At 41.4% G+C, this 18,048-nt stretch overlaps 1 protein-coding gene across 3 annotated transcripts in view; it reads right to left on the bottom strand.

The window, feature by feature from the left end:
• Positions 1-10,306: 10,306 nt before the first annotated feature.
• KLHL5 (kelch like family member 5) overlaps positions 10,307-18,048 on the bottom strand; it is a 65,848-nt gene continuing 58,106 nt past the window's right edge. For all 3 annotated transcript variants that reach the window (XM_088482983.1, XM_088482984.1, XM_088482985.1), the window contains 5 exons: positions 17,744-17,968; positions 17,131-17,293; positions 15,594-15,806; positions 14,246-14,417; positions 10,307-11,473 (listed from right to left, as the gene is read on the bottom strand). In XM_088482983.1, the coding sequence (XP_088339109.1) occupies positions 11,417-11,473; positions 14,246-14,417; positions 15,594-15,806; positions 17,131-17,293; positions 17,744-17,968 (830 nt within the window). In that variant the 3' untranslated portion in view covers positions 10,307-11,416. The remainder of the gene's footprint in view (positions 11,474-14,245; positions 14,418-15,593; positions 15,807-17,130; positions 17,294-17,743; positions 17,969-18,048) is intronic.

Genomic DNA, 18,048 nt, shown 5'->3' with positions numbered 1-18,048 from the left:
AATCTTGCTATGTATATGCCCGAGTTGGAAGAACTTGAAAAGGTGTTTGGTGGGAATGTCAAATTTGGTATCTGAAAAGAAAGGGAATGAGTGGTCATACGGAATACATTGAAGTACATAATACCACCTGCTAGCCAGGGACCAAAGAAGGCTGAAGAGTGGCAAAAGGGCTCCCCAACTGAGGGTGTTTGAGAAGCTAGGATGGTGAGGACAGTGAGAGAGTTGCACTGCGAAGGTCTCTGTAAATTATGAAGTATTGCTCTGGGATGTTTTCCTCCCATATGAGATGTGATGTTGTAGGGATTTGATAACATGAGGATATATTTTTATTAATATCATTATGAATAGGAAGTGAGTGAAAAAGATACAACATGGGAGGCACATTCATCTTCATGGCGTTAACATGGCCAATCCAGAATACGATAGGGTGAGATATAGTGTCAAGGTCATACTTGACCTCGAAGAGTAGGTGGGGAAGTATGCCTGGAAAAGTTGACGATCACCCTCTGATGTTGAGAGAGGTCATGTTTCTTCATGCATTACATATTCAAAAAATTATTATTTGCATACTGTTAAACATTTTTTAAAAAGTGGGTTTTTATGGGTTTTCTTTCTGGCTAATAAATGGCAACTGAAAATGATCTAGGTGGAAACATGTAATATGCTAACAGAATGCCAGAAATTGTCACAGATAACTTAGAATTTTGTTGGGTTACTATGTAGGTAAAAACATTAGCATTCTATTTGCCGACTGCATAGCTCTTTAATCAACAAAACTGTAATTATTATAGCCGATCAGCAATAACATGCAGTGGTTTTTTTTATTATTATTATTGTTTTTGGGTAGCTTGAAGAACACACAGGAAAACCAAAGTGCATAAATGTTTTATTACAGCATATCATTTGGTAGTAAAAATGTTCAGAAACCATATATATATTGTATATTTTTATAAAAGCAACACAAGTACAGAACAAGAAAAAAAGCATAAAACAACAGATGATATTGCACATAATAAATAAAGCCAAAATATTACACAAAGATGAATGTAGAAAAACAGTAAGTGCAGATCAGGCAAGTGTACATTAGAGGAAAGAACTGGGATTTAGGATGTTCTAATGGATGTGGATCATTAGATCGGCCTTGCCGGGAAGTTGTGATAAGGTCAGTGATGTGTGTAATGGAAGAGGAAGGCACATAGTGTATACACATTTACCATACAAAGCTTTAATCTTGAATATATTTAAAATAAAGAATATTTACCTACTCTAAAAAAAAAATCACATATTGCTAGAAACCAATTACTGCATTATAAAAAAAACGATACCCATGAGATAACTATTACAAAACAAAATAAATGCAAATATTAGATGGAAGGCTTAAGGGGTATCACTTTTACCTGCCAACTAATTCTACATGGGGAGTAACAAAGTAATTAATTATATTGGCAATAAACTGCATGTAAAAAAAAAAAAAATTAAAAAATAAAATCAGTTATTCTGCTAATCATTATTTCCAGCCAGGTACATTTTTAGTCACTACAGCTCCATCCCTTCCACTAGCTATCGCAGGGAACTGTACTGCTTGTGAGGACTTACCTCTCCTATCACTGTCCACGAAATGGGCAAAAGAATGTGCAATATGACTCACCGAGCCGTGGATCTGTCCAATCAACATCTGTGTTAGAAACCCCATTGCGTTAGAAACACAGCACGGTTTAGATTTTTGGATTTTAAATTTCTACACTGTCAGTGCGAGGATTCGGTGTAACGCTCTAGGGGGCATATTCAATTCCAAGCGAAAATTCCCGTACTTTTCGCATGCAGGGCTTTTCGTCGACACTGATGGTTTTCAATGCTGCAAAGTATCGCGTGTGTCCCCGCTTTTCCCCTATTCAGTTAGAAATCAGCGAAAACGGGACCCGGCGAAACTCTAACATGCGAAAAGTACTGTCAGAATTGGGGAAATCAGCCTGACACCCCCCAAAAGATGCACTGACATTGGGGATCACTCTAGTTACCCTCGAATAGCCCTGCTGAAGGTATTTGGGGTACTTAAATGCTCTCAATAGCTGCTATTTAGCGTCTTTGTATAAGTGGTGAAGAAAAGCATTTAGCATTAAGTAGTCCCTGTAAATTTGAGGTACCTGAAAATGGGTGCAAGCATATTTTTAAGTTGCTAAAGTGAAGTTTTAAAAATCCACCTCCCGAAAGCACCTGCCAACTTAAAAACAACTGGGGCATACTTGGGGACCCCCATGGAGTCTATTTCGCTAGTTTTTAAGTGTCCCCCAACTTTGGACTTTTTCACCCCAAAAACGAGAGCACTTTTTTGGAGTGATCTAAAGACTTTCTAAAACTTTTTTAAATGCAGTTTGCCTTTGGGGGACTGTCCCATGGGTGCAGGGGGGTTCCCGCAGCTTTGCACCCCAAAACCCCAATTCTGCACTTTTTTTCAACACCTATTCATAGGCGAAACTTTTTTGCAGGTCCCAGAGTTTCCGCACCGGTGAAAACTCTTCGGAAATGAATACGGAGGAAACTTTTCGCTAGGCGAAATGACATCACTCACGATACTTTTCCACAGACTTATCGCGGCTAATTGAATACGGCCCTAGGTAGATGTTCTTGAACTCAGTAGAAACCTGGCTTGAGATATCTACATTACTGCCCCTGTAGTTGATGTTTGGGGGCTGGTAACAAAAAAAAATATTAGGGCACTAACTGTGCAATGTGCATAAAATAATAAGTAATTCTAAATTTATAAGTAGCAGCTGCAGCCTCAAATTGCTGGGGTCATGGGTTTGATTCTAACCAGGTCATAATCTGTATGGTGTTTGAGTGTTCTACCTATATTTGAGTGGATCTCCTCTCATTGCTTCGGTTTCCTCCTACAGTCTAAAAACATACTGGGGTATATTCAATTAGCCACAAAGTACCAACACTAATACTACTCGGGTTTGCAATGCATAAAAACCTCACTTGTTTTTGTCATATACCATGAAGATGGGAACAGAAAACAAGCAAGGTTTCCTTCCTGTAATGACACGGAAAAGTGTGCAGCCACATATTGCTCAAGATTCAAATCAATTCTTTCCTACTGATAGGTTAATCAATTGCTGAAAAAACGGATGTACGTGGGCACATTTTTATGGTAGAGAATTTAGATTGTAAGCTCCACTGAAGCAGGGACTGAGGGCCTGATTCAGAGCCGCTCGTAAGCGGCCGCTCGTTCGCTCCGAGAGATGTTCGCACATCTGCGTATGGGTTGTAATGCGCATGCGCCAACCAGTCAGTGCGGTCGGAAATCGTGTGCTCGCAAAATAGCGAATGCCTGCTAATTTGAGTGACAGAATGAGGCGTTTGTGGGTGGTAACAGGGGAAGGTGCTTGAAAACGGGGAGTGGAGATCCGAACGCAGGCGTGCCAAACGGTCAAAACGGGTGTTTTAAGGGTGTGCATAATTAACAAAGCAGCGTCATTGACCACGTCACTTGGTTGTCTCTTAGCCTGAACTGCTCGCATGATTGCGGTAGGAAAATCCTACCACAAGAATAGCGAGCAGTTCATATGCCTTTCGATGTACTCGATTAATCTAATAAATAGCGGAGATGACGTATGATGCGAACAGCCAAGGGGCGTCTTTACAAAATAGCGAGCGCATGTTTCGGACGCTCGCTCAGACATAGAGGCGTCAACAGACCGCAAAGAGCGAGCGCTCAATTTAAATAGCCAGCCCCTTTTTTCTGAACGAGCGTCCGGCTCTGAATCAGGCCCTGATTCAGCATCCTCTGGAAAGAGCACAGCAATATTTTGGCCATATACAAACTATCGATAATAAATTAAAATTCAAGCTATATGTAAAAACATACCACAAACTATAAATGGCCTGCAAATGAACCAAAATGGCCAGGGTTTGAGGTTACAAAAAAATTAAAATAACATCACTTATAGGACTATTTTAAATGACACAATTGGAAGAGGTTCTCCAAAATCAAACAAGGGTTTTGTGTTAAACTTTAGTAAAATGAACTGGCTAAACTGATAACTGACTAAGGCCCTCATTCAGAGCCGCTCGTAAGCGGCCACTCGTTCGTTCTGACCGATGTTCGCACATCTGCGCATGCGTACGGATTTTAATACGCATGCGCGAACCAGTCAGTGCGGCCGAAAATCGTTTGTTCGCTATATAGCGAATGCCTGCTATTTTGAGTGACAGAAGGAGGCGTATGTGGGTGGTAACAGGGGAAGGTGCTTGAAAACGGGGGTGTGGAATTAGATCGCAGGCGTGCTTAAAGGTCAAAACGGGCGTTTTAAGGGAGTACATAATTAATACAGCAGCGTCATTGACCACGTCACTTGTTTTTTTTTTACTCCGAACTGCTCGCAAAATAGCGGTTGAAAAAACCAGCCACAAGAATAGCGAGCAGTTCATACGCTGTTCGATGTACTCGATTAATCTAATAAATAGCGGACATGACGTATGATGCGAGCGGCAAGGGGGCGTATATTTCAAAATAACAACTGCAAGTTTTGCTCGCTCGTTCAGACTTAGAGGCGTGAACAGGCCGCAATTAGCGAACGGTTCATTGGAATAGCCACCCCTTGTTTTAGAACAAACGACCGCAAATAGCGAGCGGCTCTGAATGAGGGCCTATAATCAGAATGACTTTTAAAACAGCTTATTAATTGAAGTTGTAAAATTTCTAACAACAATTAACAGTATGACCAATGTTCTCAACACATATCTTTTTTTAAAAAGGCATATTTCAAAACATTTTGTGAAATAAAGTCTTAAAGAATAAAGTCTTAAAAAAATAAAGTCTTAAAACATAAAAACAACCACTATTTTTTAAACTATGACATTTTTATAAAACTATTGTGCTTATGTTCCACTTCAATATTTGAGCATACTTTTTGACACTTACAGGCTACTTTGTAGACCACCCCTCAGCAACTCCCAAGTTCAACACTATTTAATTACTTTGCAATTTCCACGCACAGGGAAGCCTGCGACTAACGCACGTTAATTCATAGCTCCTGGATTAAGTGCCTGGAGCTATAGAATTACCTCGCACGGTACACGCCAAAGGATGAACTTTACACAGATTTTTCCATGCAGCTCCTTAGGCTGCGAGGAAAAACCTGCATTAAGTGACGCTCTGGGGTTTACCACACGGGGTAGTGGTCAGAAATGAATAGTCCAGAGCTACAGCCGTGCTGTAAGTCCCGTGGATAGTTGAATCTGCCCCTAACAGTAGAATGGCTCAGTGGTTTACAACATGGAACTGTCATAGGATGCCACCTTCCCAATAAGTCAGATAGTCAAATTAAGTGCTGCTATTGTGAAGTGGAAACTTCTGGAAGCAACGGGACTGCCAAGTGCTGAAGTGTGTAGCGCTTAAAAATCATCTGACCTCAGTTACAACAATCATGTTACTTGCAACTTTTCAGTGTTCCTGTAGGTTAAATAGCAATGGATTTGGGATCTACAAGGCAGTGCAGCTGGACTTCCAGCTCACAGCATTGCAGTGAAAGTTACTGTTCCGATCATGCTTCTGCGGAAATTAGCACTACCAAGTCCTAAACGGAGTCTGACGAAACATCTGCACAATAAGTTTTTGTTCTGCTTAAGAACGCACAGCCGAACATTGAGCGGGGCTCTTACAGGACCACGTGCCAAATTTCATCTGCTCCTAATACTCATTGACTAGAAATTTGCTTCCCTTATAAAAGACACCTGAATGCTCACAGGATTTGTACCATCTGTGAACCCAACAAGAGTGGGCGTTATATAGTGCAGTGAAAAAAGCCAGGCCTTGACGTGTTACGTCAGAGATGACATCAGAACGGGGCAAGGCAAATAAAAAAGGGGTTTTACAATATGGAGTGTCCCATTTTAAGAAGTTTAATAATGACTATGTCCTAATCTATGTCATTATGTTACCCTTTATGTCCTAATTTGTGTCATTGTTACCCTTTATGTCCTAATTTATGTCATTATGTTACCCTTTATGTCCTAATTTGTGTCATTGTCACCCTTTATGTCCTAATTTATGTCATTATGTTACCCTTTCACCCTAGCCTACCTTTCCTCCATCTGTCTCCTTCCTTATAACATAGAAAACATAGCAGTGTGCTTTTGGTTTAAAAGAATGGTTCTATTTAGTCAATATGGGGTTGATACAGAGCTGGAAGTAACTTGGATGTACATAGCTGAAAAGTGCATGAGAAAAATGTGTATATTTGGCTGTACCAAAAAGCTGTATGCATCTCAGGGTGTGACCACCTCTACAGGTGTAGAATATGCAATGGTCATAATCATCATCAGTTACATTAGCTGCGACATGTAACGGGCTTGTGTGTGAACACGCCATTCCTGAGCTTTGTCTACGTGATCACGTCCCTTCCCACTCCCAAACTGCCTCCTCCGGGCCTAAAGCTAGAGGTTGATCAAAATACATATGACTGCATTGCCCATCCGGATGTGCGGCCATTTTTGGAACATGTGCAGAGTGAATTTATGCAAGATACACTGTATAAGCCTTGCTGTGGCTATTGTATAATATGGGTTATATGACCATTGTGGTTGTATGTTATGTATTTGCAAAATCACATTGTTGCAACATTTTCATTTAGTAATATTTAAGCAGGTTTCATACCCTGTTATAATAGATAATGAGATTTATCAGCCGGATGATCTAACATGTCCCCGTGATCTGGTTACTTGGTGCTGTGACCGAATGGTCACTAAGCTGAGTAATACAGCTACACGATGAGTCAGGTCTGAGAATAGAAGCATTATACTTTCTAAAAAAAAATGTACTGAGAAAAACACAATATAAATACTGAGCTTTTCTTGGAAAAAAAATTCAAGTCAGCCTTTACAATGAGCAGCTTTCCTTCTAAGTTAGGTAGAGACCAGTAACTAAAAATGCCCCCCAGATGGTACGGTGTCAGGTTGCAGACTAGGATCGGCCGTTACTCACTTTTGCGTCGGCTTCCCCTGATCTCCAGTGGGGTCAGACGTCGGGTGCAGCGGAGGGTACGCACTGAGTATTCTACCTAGGGCCATGTGAACTGCCTTGGTCTGTGCCGTGTCTGGTTTCTGCAGTTGCCGTCATGGACGCAGCATGACAGTTTGCATCACCTGACGATTCCATACCCAATGGTAGAATGCCAGTGGTCAGCTGACGCTGACGCTGGCCACCAATGATCTGCTACTGCAGGGGATAAAGCCAGACTGCGGACCACAGGAAGTTGCCTGAGCAATGTTGCCATTTTCCAGTGTCTACTGAAGATCTCATTCCAGGTCCTACCTCGTGTTTTCCCTGTGCTTACCAATGCCGACTATTGCGCAGAAGTGCGTCCATAACATCTCGCCTATCTGCAGATCATTTGCCACCTCGTTGTGCAGAAGTGCATCCACTATACCTTGCCTGTCTGTGGATCATTTTCCACCTCGTTGAGCAGAAGTGCGTCCACAATATCTCACCCGTGTTCACAGCAATCCTCAGTTCTGCTGTCAATACAGCATCCAGCCTCAGTACCACTGTCACCACAGCGTCCAGTCTCAGTACCGCTGTCACTTCTCACTGGAGAACACCTCCCGGCTGGTTAGACTCCGCACCTTTGGTCAGGTTTAGTCAACGACTGGTACTCGTTGATGAGGAGACCTTGTGTACAGGCCCCACGTCTCAGACTTCCTCTAGCCCTGAACCTCAGCTTGCAGGGGATTCCATACAGCCTGTCGTGACAGTACAGGATCCGGTCTAAAGATCCACAGTATAAAAGGTAGACAATGTCTAGATAGACACCAGATGTTAGACAGTCAATTGGTCGACAGGGACAAAATCTCGACACACTAAAGGTCGTCGTGTAAGAAGATCGACGGATACAAATGGTCGACGGGGTCAAAAGGTCGACATGAAAATGGTCTACATTTTACTGTAGATCTTTCAATCCACATCCGATGGTATATAATGCAGCACCTTTTCTGTAAAAAAATTAAATACTATGTTCTCTTCTCTATCTCTTCATCTGTCCCTTGGGTTTATGTATCAAGTAGTGAAAAGCTTAGAGAAGTGGACAAGTGGAGAAGTTTCTCAAAGCAATCGGCTTTGAAGTAGCATTTATCAAGTCTATAAAATAATTGGTAGGAGCTGATTGGCTGCTATGGGCAACTTCTCCACTGGTCCCACTTCTCCACGCTTTTCACTGCTTGATACATAAACCCCCAAGTGTCAATATCTAACCCTACTAGAAACGACACGGATGGGAAATCTGGGTTGAAATATTATTTTCCTGTAATTATAATAAGCTGTTATCTCCTTCAATACTCCATGGCAGCCAATACAATGGGATAAACTCAAGTAATAATATTGTGAAAGTTAAGAAGAAAAAACGGAGCCACGTCAGCTGCATAATTAAACATTCATTGAAGTGTCTGATAGCCAGTAAAGGTAAGCTCTGTCACCGAGGCCTTAATCTTCTCTGCCTAAAGTTGAGTGGACATCTTAACATATTAGGTACCTTACGCCCATCTTACTTGTTTACCGAATGATTACTTCTCGAATCCATCTGGGAATGGCTTGCCTGGAAGGGGCATGACCTTTCTGTTTCCTCTCTTCCATCCATCGGCTGTGGGTAAAAAGATGTCCTGGTTGATATGAATTGTAGAAACAGCATTGCCAAGAAAGTTGGATTGGCTCTTAGAACCACTTAATCCATGTAGATACTGAATAAGGGGAACCCTAATCACCTAATATGCCGCTGCACTTTCCCTGCCTGCTACACGGAACACTGAAAGTGACCTTAGATTTCATTCTGCCCGAGATATCAACTTTGCTGCTACTACCACCACCATCATTGCTTTGCATCAGGTGCCTCCCTGGTGATTTAAGAAGGCCGCCCCAGTTCTGTTGTCTGAGAATACCTGGAGATGCTTTCCCAAGTAATGGTTTGCTTTCCAAACTGATCTAATTTCCAGTACATTTATGTAGAGTTTCTTCTATTGTATGACCACGTGCTTTTATGCAGAAGTGAGCTCTCCACCAGCCTGTAGCCCTGGAGTTTGTGGCCAGTACTAGCAATTCTGGGTCTAAAACTTGGTACACACTGGAGAGATGGGCATTCGTTCCAACATCAGAACAAATGCCCTAGAACGGAGATTGTCCGTCCACACTTGAACAAGTTAATGAACGATGGAATGATCACTGTTCCGGTATTCATTTACTTACTAAAGGTGGCTAGTGATATCACTAGATTTGATGTGCAGCACACAAACCTAGTGACCGCGGGAGCGCGCAATCGTCAGTACACACTTGAGCAATGTAGTCGATTTGTCGTTCTGAAAACTAAAGTCATTAATCTAGAATTTTGTTGCCATTTTAGAGACTTCTTGGTGATTAATGATAATCTTCCTGACCTACCTATGCTTAGTGACAGGAAAAGACACAGGGGAAGAAGATAGATCCGTTTTCATCTTTACCTAATTTCGATGAAATGCCACCCACTGTAATACCATGGTGTGTTGAAGGAGAAAAAAGATATACAAGACCTGTATCTTGTATATCTACATAAACCACATATATTCCTCTGTTACCACTATTTAAACACTACTAAGCAGGTTCACAATTACTGCCGTAGACCATGTCAAGTTAGTATCTACCATTTAGCCATCAAAAATCGTATCGGTAGACATATACAGTATCCTTCTGCTGGGATGTAGTTAGATTGCCGGTGACGGGATTGATATACTGATGCCAGAATCCCGCCGCCCAGCATAATGCCGACGCCGATATCCCGAATGAGATCAGGATACCGGCGTACCGAACCGCCGGAATCCCGTACGTCCAGGCCAGATAAGTATCGTCTTCTCCACCGGGATAGGGAGGGGGGGTCAGGTTTAGGCACCCCACGGGGGGAAATTAGGGTTAGGTACCCCCCACCCTGGGATGGTTAGGTTTAGGGTGCAGGAAGGGGAGTAAAGATTAGGCACTACCAGGGGGAGGTTAGGGTTAGGCACCACCAAGGGAGGGCTAAGGGAGGGATTGCATTCTTACCTTCTCTCGTCTGTATTTTCACCATTCATGCTTCCAGGGTCAGGATTTCATACCCAAGTAAAGTATCATAATGATCTAGTACATTATCCTAATATGTATAGATATAGCTGACCTAATTTTAAAGTGAAAAGCACGATAAAAAACAAAATAATCGCAAATGGTTTACATTTATTAAGACTTTAATATTTATCAAAATCAGATTTTATTTTCAAAGATATCAAATTGTTATCAAGACAACTTTGGTGTTCTTCATTTGGCATTAAATGTATTGTGATACCCAGTGCCTGCTAGTGGGGCAAATCCTTTAGATTATAAGAATCTACACCAAGATTCAACCCTCCCTAGAGATATCCTGCTCAGCTGGAAAAATAAAACCATATGAAGCCAAACCTAGAGCTTTACACAAGACTTCCAACCTGACATCCTTCTACGCAGTAAAGTCTCACTATCTCCTCCACCTTGAAACACTTACTGCAGTGTTTAACGCGTCTTTCCTCAATGACCTCATCAATGAGATATTCCAACATTTCACTTCCTGACAATGTCTCCAACATTTTCTAGGACATATGATCACATAGCTCTGTGCCAAACAATATTATATTGATACAGTAAGATTCAAAGCGACTTGACATTTTTGTGTATCTGCATGCCCAAGAATCACATAGCAGCAATGCTCCAAACTTGGGCTTAGCTGTCAAGTTTAATGCTACACTGCTATGTAAAATGACAATAATAAACAAAAAAACCTTTGGTCACGCAAAAGCAAAAAAACAAAACAGCATTTCCCAGATCACATATCTAAAAAAAAAAAGTTTTCCTTCATTACGGTTAGTTCTCCAATAAGACACACTTCGTCCGCATGTCTCCTATAAAACGGACACAATTAATCTTTTGCACATACTGTGTCAATTAAAACAGGTGGTAAACCCACCCGTGACATGGTCCTTTGGAAGCCCTGATTGCACTTAGTTTTTTTTACGTGATGGCTTTGCAGGAAATTGCACAAGTAGAATACAGCAATATTATACTGCAACATTCTCTGATACATAGACTGATTAATGCCTTGTTACTTTGTTTTGCCCTGCAAATTTTCCAGTAACATATTTAAATAAAATATCTCTATTCTAGACATGTGCTTTATGTTGGTCCAATATAATGAGTTAAATACTCTTCCGTAAATAAACGATCAACATCTAAAAACGTGTGCATCTAGGTAGAATGTTTTAACGTGATAAATAGTAGTAATATATTTTAAACATTCACAATAATAGTATATTGTATCGTTAAAATGAATCGCAAAGTCTCAGCTCTTTGGGAATGTGAAAGTCTGTGCAGGGGATGTAAAAGACTTGCAGGCTATAGCTTGACGGTGACCACACAGGCTCCGGCTCTTCCAAGGCACAATGGGGCAACCTGCGAGAACAAAGACACATTTACAAATCTGCTGACATCATATGAGAAGCAAAGTCAACATAAGGTAATGTAAATGAAGTACTGTAACAATATAGGGCCAGTCTGGTAATAAAAACCATCCCAGATACAATTCGGACATACGTGTATGCGATGAAAGCAAAAAAACAACATAGAACTTGTACCACCAAACTAGCCCATTCCGGTTGTTTAATAGACCAGGGAGACACTAACCTGGCCACAGGACCTCCAGCAGTTAGGTGACTATCAGTACTTTTGTTTTTGTTTCTTTTATACAGTGCCTTGCAAAAGTATTCACCCACATTGGCTTTTTACCTTTGTTACTTTGCCACCTATAATTTATTTATTTTTTAATCTGAATTTTATGTGATGGATCTGCACAAAGTAGTCTAATTTGGTGAAGTGAAATGAGAAAAATATATACAAAAAAGAATCTTTATAAATAAAATTCAGAAAATTGCCATGTGCATATGTAATCACCCCCTTTGCTATGAAGCCCCTCAAAAGTTCTGGTGTTACTAATTACCTTCAGAAGTCACATACTTAGTGAAATGAAGACCACCTGTGTGAAATCTAAGTGTCACATCATCTGTCAGTATAACTATAAACACACCTTTTCTGAAAGGCCCCAGAGGCTGCAACACCACTAAGCAAGAGGCATCACACCATGAAAACCAAGGAGCTCTCCAAACAAGTCAGGGACAAAGTTGTTTTAGAAGTACAATTCTGGGTTGGGTTATAAAAAAATATCCAAATCTTTGATGATCCCTCAGAGCACCATCAAATCCATCATCATCAGATGGAAAGAACATGGTACCACAACAAACCTGCCAAGAGAGGGCCGCCCACCAAAACTCAAAGACTGGGCAAGGAGGGTATTAATCAGAGAGGCAGCACAGAGACCAAAGGTAACCCTGAAGGAGCTGCAGAGTTTCACAGCAGAGACTGGTGTATCTGTGCATGTGACCACAATAAGTCGTACACTCCATAGAGCTGGGCTTTATGGAAGAGTGGCCAAAAAAAACCCATTAGTGATAAAAATAAGAAGACACGATTTGAGTTTGCCAAAAGGCATGTGGGCGACTTCTGAAATGGAGGAAGGTGCTCTGGTCAGATGAGACTAAAATTTAACTTTTTTCGGCCCCGAAGGAAAACGTTATGTCTGGCGCAAACCCAACACATCCCATCACCCCAAGAACACCATTCCCACAGTGAAACGTGGTGGCAGCATCATGCTGTGGGGATGTTTTTCAGCAGCAGGGACTGGGAAACTGATTTGAGTCGAAGGAAAGATGGATGGTGCTAAATACAGGGATATTCTTGAGCAAAACCTGTTTCAGTCTGCCTGTGATTTGAGCCTAGGACAGAGGTTCACCTTCCAGCAGGACAATGACCCGAAGCATACTGCTACAGCAACACTCCAGTGGTTTAAGGAGAAACATTTAAATGTGTTGGAATGGCCTAGTCAAAGCCAAGATCTCAATCCAATTGAGAATCTGTGCAGACTTGAAAATTGCTGTTCACAAGCGGAAACCATCCAACATGAAATAGCTGGAGCAGTTTTGCCTTGAGGAATGGGCAAAAATCCCAGGGGCAAGATGTGGCAAGCTCATAGAGACTTATCCAAAGCGACTTGCAGCTGTAATTGCCGCAAAAGGTGGCTCGACAAAGTACTGACTTCAGGGGGGGTGAATAGTTATGCACGCTGAAGTTTTCTGTTATGTTGTCCTAAATGTTGTTTGATTCACAATATAAAAAAAACCCACAACTTCATAGTTGTAGGCATGTTCTGTGAATGAAATGATGCACACCTTCAAACAATCCATTTTAATTCCAGGTTGTGATGCAACAAAACATGAAAAATGCAAAGGGGGTGAATACTTCTGCAAGGCACTGTATAAAATGACACAGCGATTTCCATGCTTCAATGATCTAATGGCACCAGTGCTGGCCCAGAAGAGCAATAGAGACCAGAGGATTGATGTATCAAGCAGTAAAAAGAGTGGGCCCAGTAGAGAAGTTATTATTTAGCGCACACATATTCCGCAGCGCTTTACATAGAATATTTGACCATTCACATCAGTCCCTAGGGTTCATTTTCGTTAGGAGTCAATTAACCTGCCAGTATATGTTTGGATTGCCCATAGCAGCCAAGAATCTTCTACCTATAATTTTATAGACTGTACTTAATAAATGCTACCTCAAAGCTGGTTGCTATGGGCAACTTCTCAGCTGGTCCACTTCTCCACTGTTTTCACGGCTTGATACTTCAATCCCCAAGTGCAGGGAGCCCAGTGGTTTCAGTTCATGGATGGATTAACGAAGGAAGGTGAGCTCCTATCTGATCATATATTTGTTTATTAATCAGATGGGAACTCACCCACATAATAAAAATAAATAAATAATGGGATGAGGGATTCTAATGTCCCTTAGTAGTCTAGGAGTGAGGTTTCTCAAACTTTTTATTCCTAAACACATTCAATATATATCCCTTAAAAGTGTCATTTTTTTTATTTATATTAATTTTAGTTTTAATTTATCAAAAACTGAAAACCTATAAAGACGGGATTGTGGGTAAATATTTATTTTCTTTAAGATATCATGATTTATTGCCTGCAGCCCTGCAGAGGAAAACAAACACCACCCAATTTTGCGACATTTAAAAAGAGCGTAAGCTATTGCAATTACATTATGATTATGAAATTGATATGACATCACAAACCAGAGTAAATTCAAAAACCATAAGTTACTGACCTGCGTCCATTCATTTGTTTGCGGATCATAAGCCTCGACATTATTGAGATAGCTCTGTCCGTCATATCCACCTACAGCATAAAGCTTGTCCCCCAGCAGACACACTCCTACTGCGTCCCGGCTAATACTCATGGAGGCCACTGATGTCCACATGTCTGTTTTGGGGTCATACCTAAAAAGTTATATCATATATGACATATACATGTAGCATTCACATGGTGCTGTAACAGTTGTATGTTTAGACTGTGTGCGTCGTGTGATAATCGTGATCACCACCTATTGTGATGGGGTCATCTACCTTGTTGTTTCGATCTGCTGTAAAAATGTGCCACAGGCAAGAGTCAGTGGAGGCAGCCTTTCTGCAGACTGAACTATTATTCATGGGAATGACACCTATCCATTCACTAGAGACTTCACTTAAGCTGGGTACACACTTGTCCAATTCGTATCCAATCCAACTTCAGACCAACTGGTTTGTCAGACATTGGTAAAGTGTGTACGCTCACAAGACCTCTGGTTTCATACAATCTTGGTCTTCTGGTCTTCCAAAAAGATTTTTAAACCTGCTGAAAAATCAGGAGACCAGATCGCCAATCACCAAACCAATTTAGAAGTGTGTACGCTCCCGAGGCTGGTTTGTCAAATTCTTCTCCCAATTCATCCCAGTGAGTGGCAGCCGGTCTGCCAAAGATTGGAAGAGTGTGTATGGTTATACAATCCTTTCAGCAGACTGTTCCAGCAGACGCAGATTGGAGGTCTGCTGAAAAATTGAACAAGTGTAACTCAGCTTAAGACATGCTGCACGAAGTCTGCAATCAGTCAATTCACTAAGAGCTAGTGACATCACTGAGTCACTAATGCCTGAGTGATGTCACTAGTAGACCTGGAATCGATAGGGTCCATCCCTATGAATATTTTTTCAATCCACAAAATGGCTGCTGCCTCCAGTGAGTAGGCAATGGCATACATTACAAACTATGAATGAACTTCGCCCTCCCCCCTGGAAGACTGCTCTGTGCAGCCAATTTTTTCCAGGACTACTTGGTTAAAACATCAGGGCTGTGTTATGCTGCAGAGGGGCAAGAACCAATCTGAAGTTGTTATAATGAACATTGCAGCTACTGATTGGCCATCCGGCTCCGCAGCCAAACTGACGCGCTCAGCCATTTAGGTGGCAGCACAGCTTTAAACAGCAAATACCAATTGTTTCAATTTATATATAATAATAGCACAGAAAAGATCATAAATGTTACTATGTTCCTGTAAAGGCTATAATGTTTTTATATCTACAGCATATTCTATGCTCTTTGTTTTTCAGCCTTGCTTAACAGTATAAGTAAAGTGTTACCTCTCTACACAATCCGACAGTCGGGATGTTAAGTTACAAGCTGGAGCGTCATGTCCTCCAATAGCATACAGGAAACCATTCCATGTGGTGACCCCAACTCCCCCCCTTCTCTTTGACATCTGCGAGCACAGGGTCCACTTATTGGTGTGAGGATCAAAGCATTCTACAGACTTCAGGCAGGAACTTCCATCCCGGCCACCCACTGCATAAAGCCTGGAAGACAATCAAAGCAGCATGTGCCATTCTGTTCAGCGGGTCTCACAAATAGCCCAACATTTGTAGCTAACACGATCAGGAATGTGCACGTACTCTGCTTAGGCATTAATGAGAATAATAGGATATCTTGCAAAAACATGGACTGAGCAGTTTGCAGCTGCGGTTATACTGATACTAGATGGATTGGTCTGTTGTCAATATCGTATATTCCAATTAATTACCACTATCCAGAAAAAGAAGGCATTTGATTTATGGTAATAATCCACATTTTACAACAGAATAGTAAAGAAAACAGTAAAATGTACACCACAGATGCATTCTTGTTTCTTATTTAGCAGGAGACCGCGAAATTCCATTGCCATAGGAGGTAATAAAGGACAAATGCATACATTGCAATATTAAATGTCAACGTTGTTCATACAATGTAACACAATACATCATTAGAAGTGAATTATATGCAATGCAAAACATTAAATATTTTAAACAGCCATCTGTGACAGTCATTTGGTCGACAACAAACATGTCGAAATGCATTTAGGTCGACATGATTAAAATGTTGACATGTTCAGAATGTCGACGTTTAACACGCCGACACCAAAATGTCGACGAGTAAGAGCCATCTGTGACAGTCATTTGGTCGACAACCAACATGTCGAATGCATTTAGGTCGACATGATTAAAATGTTGACACGTTCAGAATGTCGACGATTAACACGCCGACACCAAAAATGTCGACATAAGGAGGTTTTGTTGCTGATTTTTTTAGGGCTAGAATTAGGAGTTAGGTTTAGGGTTAAGGCACAAACACGCGAGACGATGTCTATGAACGATAACGATATCATTCAACGATATATCGTTCATATAGTTCCGTGTGTATGCAATGAACGGCTAACGATGCACGCTCACGCTGGACGATAACGATATCATACATGCATGTAGGCCAACCTGGACGATATCGTTCATTTTCCATATGGGAGAACGATCGTTGGTCGTTCATGATATCTTTGGTTTGTGGATGAACAATATCTTTCATCCAGCACACCGGAAATTTCAAGGGAGATCGTTCAGCGGTATAGTTCGCTGAACAGATCGTCCCATGTGTACCCATTCTGAACATGTCAACATTTTAACCGTCGTCCTAAATGCACGTTGACACATTGTTTGTCGACCAAATTGCTGTGTAGACCTTCTGTCGACATTATGGTGTAGACATACTGAATGTCGACCTTCTGAATGTAGACAAGTCATGCCAAACCCGGTGTGGAAGATTATATTCTGTTTGTTACTAAATATAAGTATTGATGAGCGTTCATTCACTCACTTTCCAGCTAGGACAGCTACACCAACAGTGCTCCTGGGTGTCGACATACTAGCAACAAAGTTCCACTGCCTGGCCTGAGGATCCCACCGTTCCACTGTGTTCAGGTAGCTCCAACCATCATGGCCACCTACAGCATACATAGGGCCTTCCAGGACAGCCACACCTATTATTACACAAACGCAGGAGTATACGTATGTGAATACTTATTAACATCACAAGTTATTACGCTGCTCTGGCTTAATGGCTTATGGTCCTATCAACAACTGTGGAGAACAGTAATTGTGTACACCATATATAGTAATAGGTACAAGACAAAGACAATACAGCAATGTTGCTTTAGATACTAACATTGCAAACGGTTATACGAATAGTTACTAATTCAAATTATAGGACTTTACCAGAGCGATATGAAATAATAATATGAAAGGATGGAAACGGCTCCCTTTTTGTCCCCTTGTCCCATTTAATTTTTGACAAGTTACATTATGCGAATTGATTTTCAGACTAAATGACACAACACAATCCTCTAGTAAAAAGCAGACTCATTATCAGCGCATAATAAAGGCTTTTGGATTGCATGACACTTTTGCTAGCATCGGACCTCTGCACTTACCAAGGCCGTGTCGATGTGTTGACATGGGCGGCATAACACTCCATGTTTTTGTTTTGGGATTGTAACACTCCACAGAATTCAGCGTCTTCAGTCCATCTCTCCCTCCTACAACATACAGTTTGTCGTCCAACACGGCAACGCCGAACTGCAGCCTCCTCCCATTCATGTTCGCTACAGGCGTCCACATGTTGGTGCGCAGATCATACTTTTCAATGCTTGTAGCTCCTAGACAGGGAGACGCGCGTATAGTTATTCATTCTTAGTAACAAGGTGGGAGGTGTATCAAAGCTGCTAAAGAGGGGAGA

The sequence above is a fragment of the Taudactylus pleione genome, unplaced genomic scaffold, assembly GCF_031769625.1.
Source record: "Taudactylus pleione unplaced genomic scaffold, aTauple2 ptg000302l, whole genome shotgun sequence".
In the NCBI taxonomy this organism is placed as follows: Eukaryota; Metazoa; Chordata; class Amphibia; order Anura; family Myobatrachidae; genus Taudactylus; species Taudactylus pleione.
The sequence above is the reverse complement of the archived record's forward strand: the minus strand, read 5'-3'. Positions and strand labels throughout refer to the sequence as shown.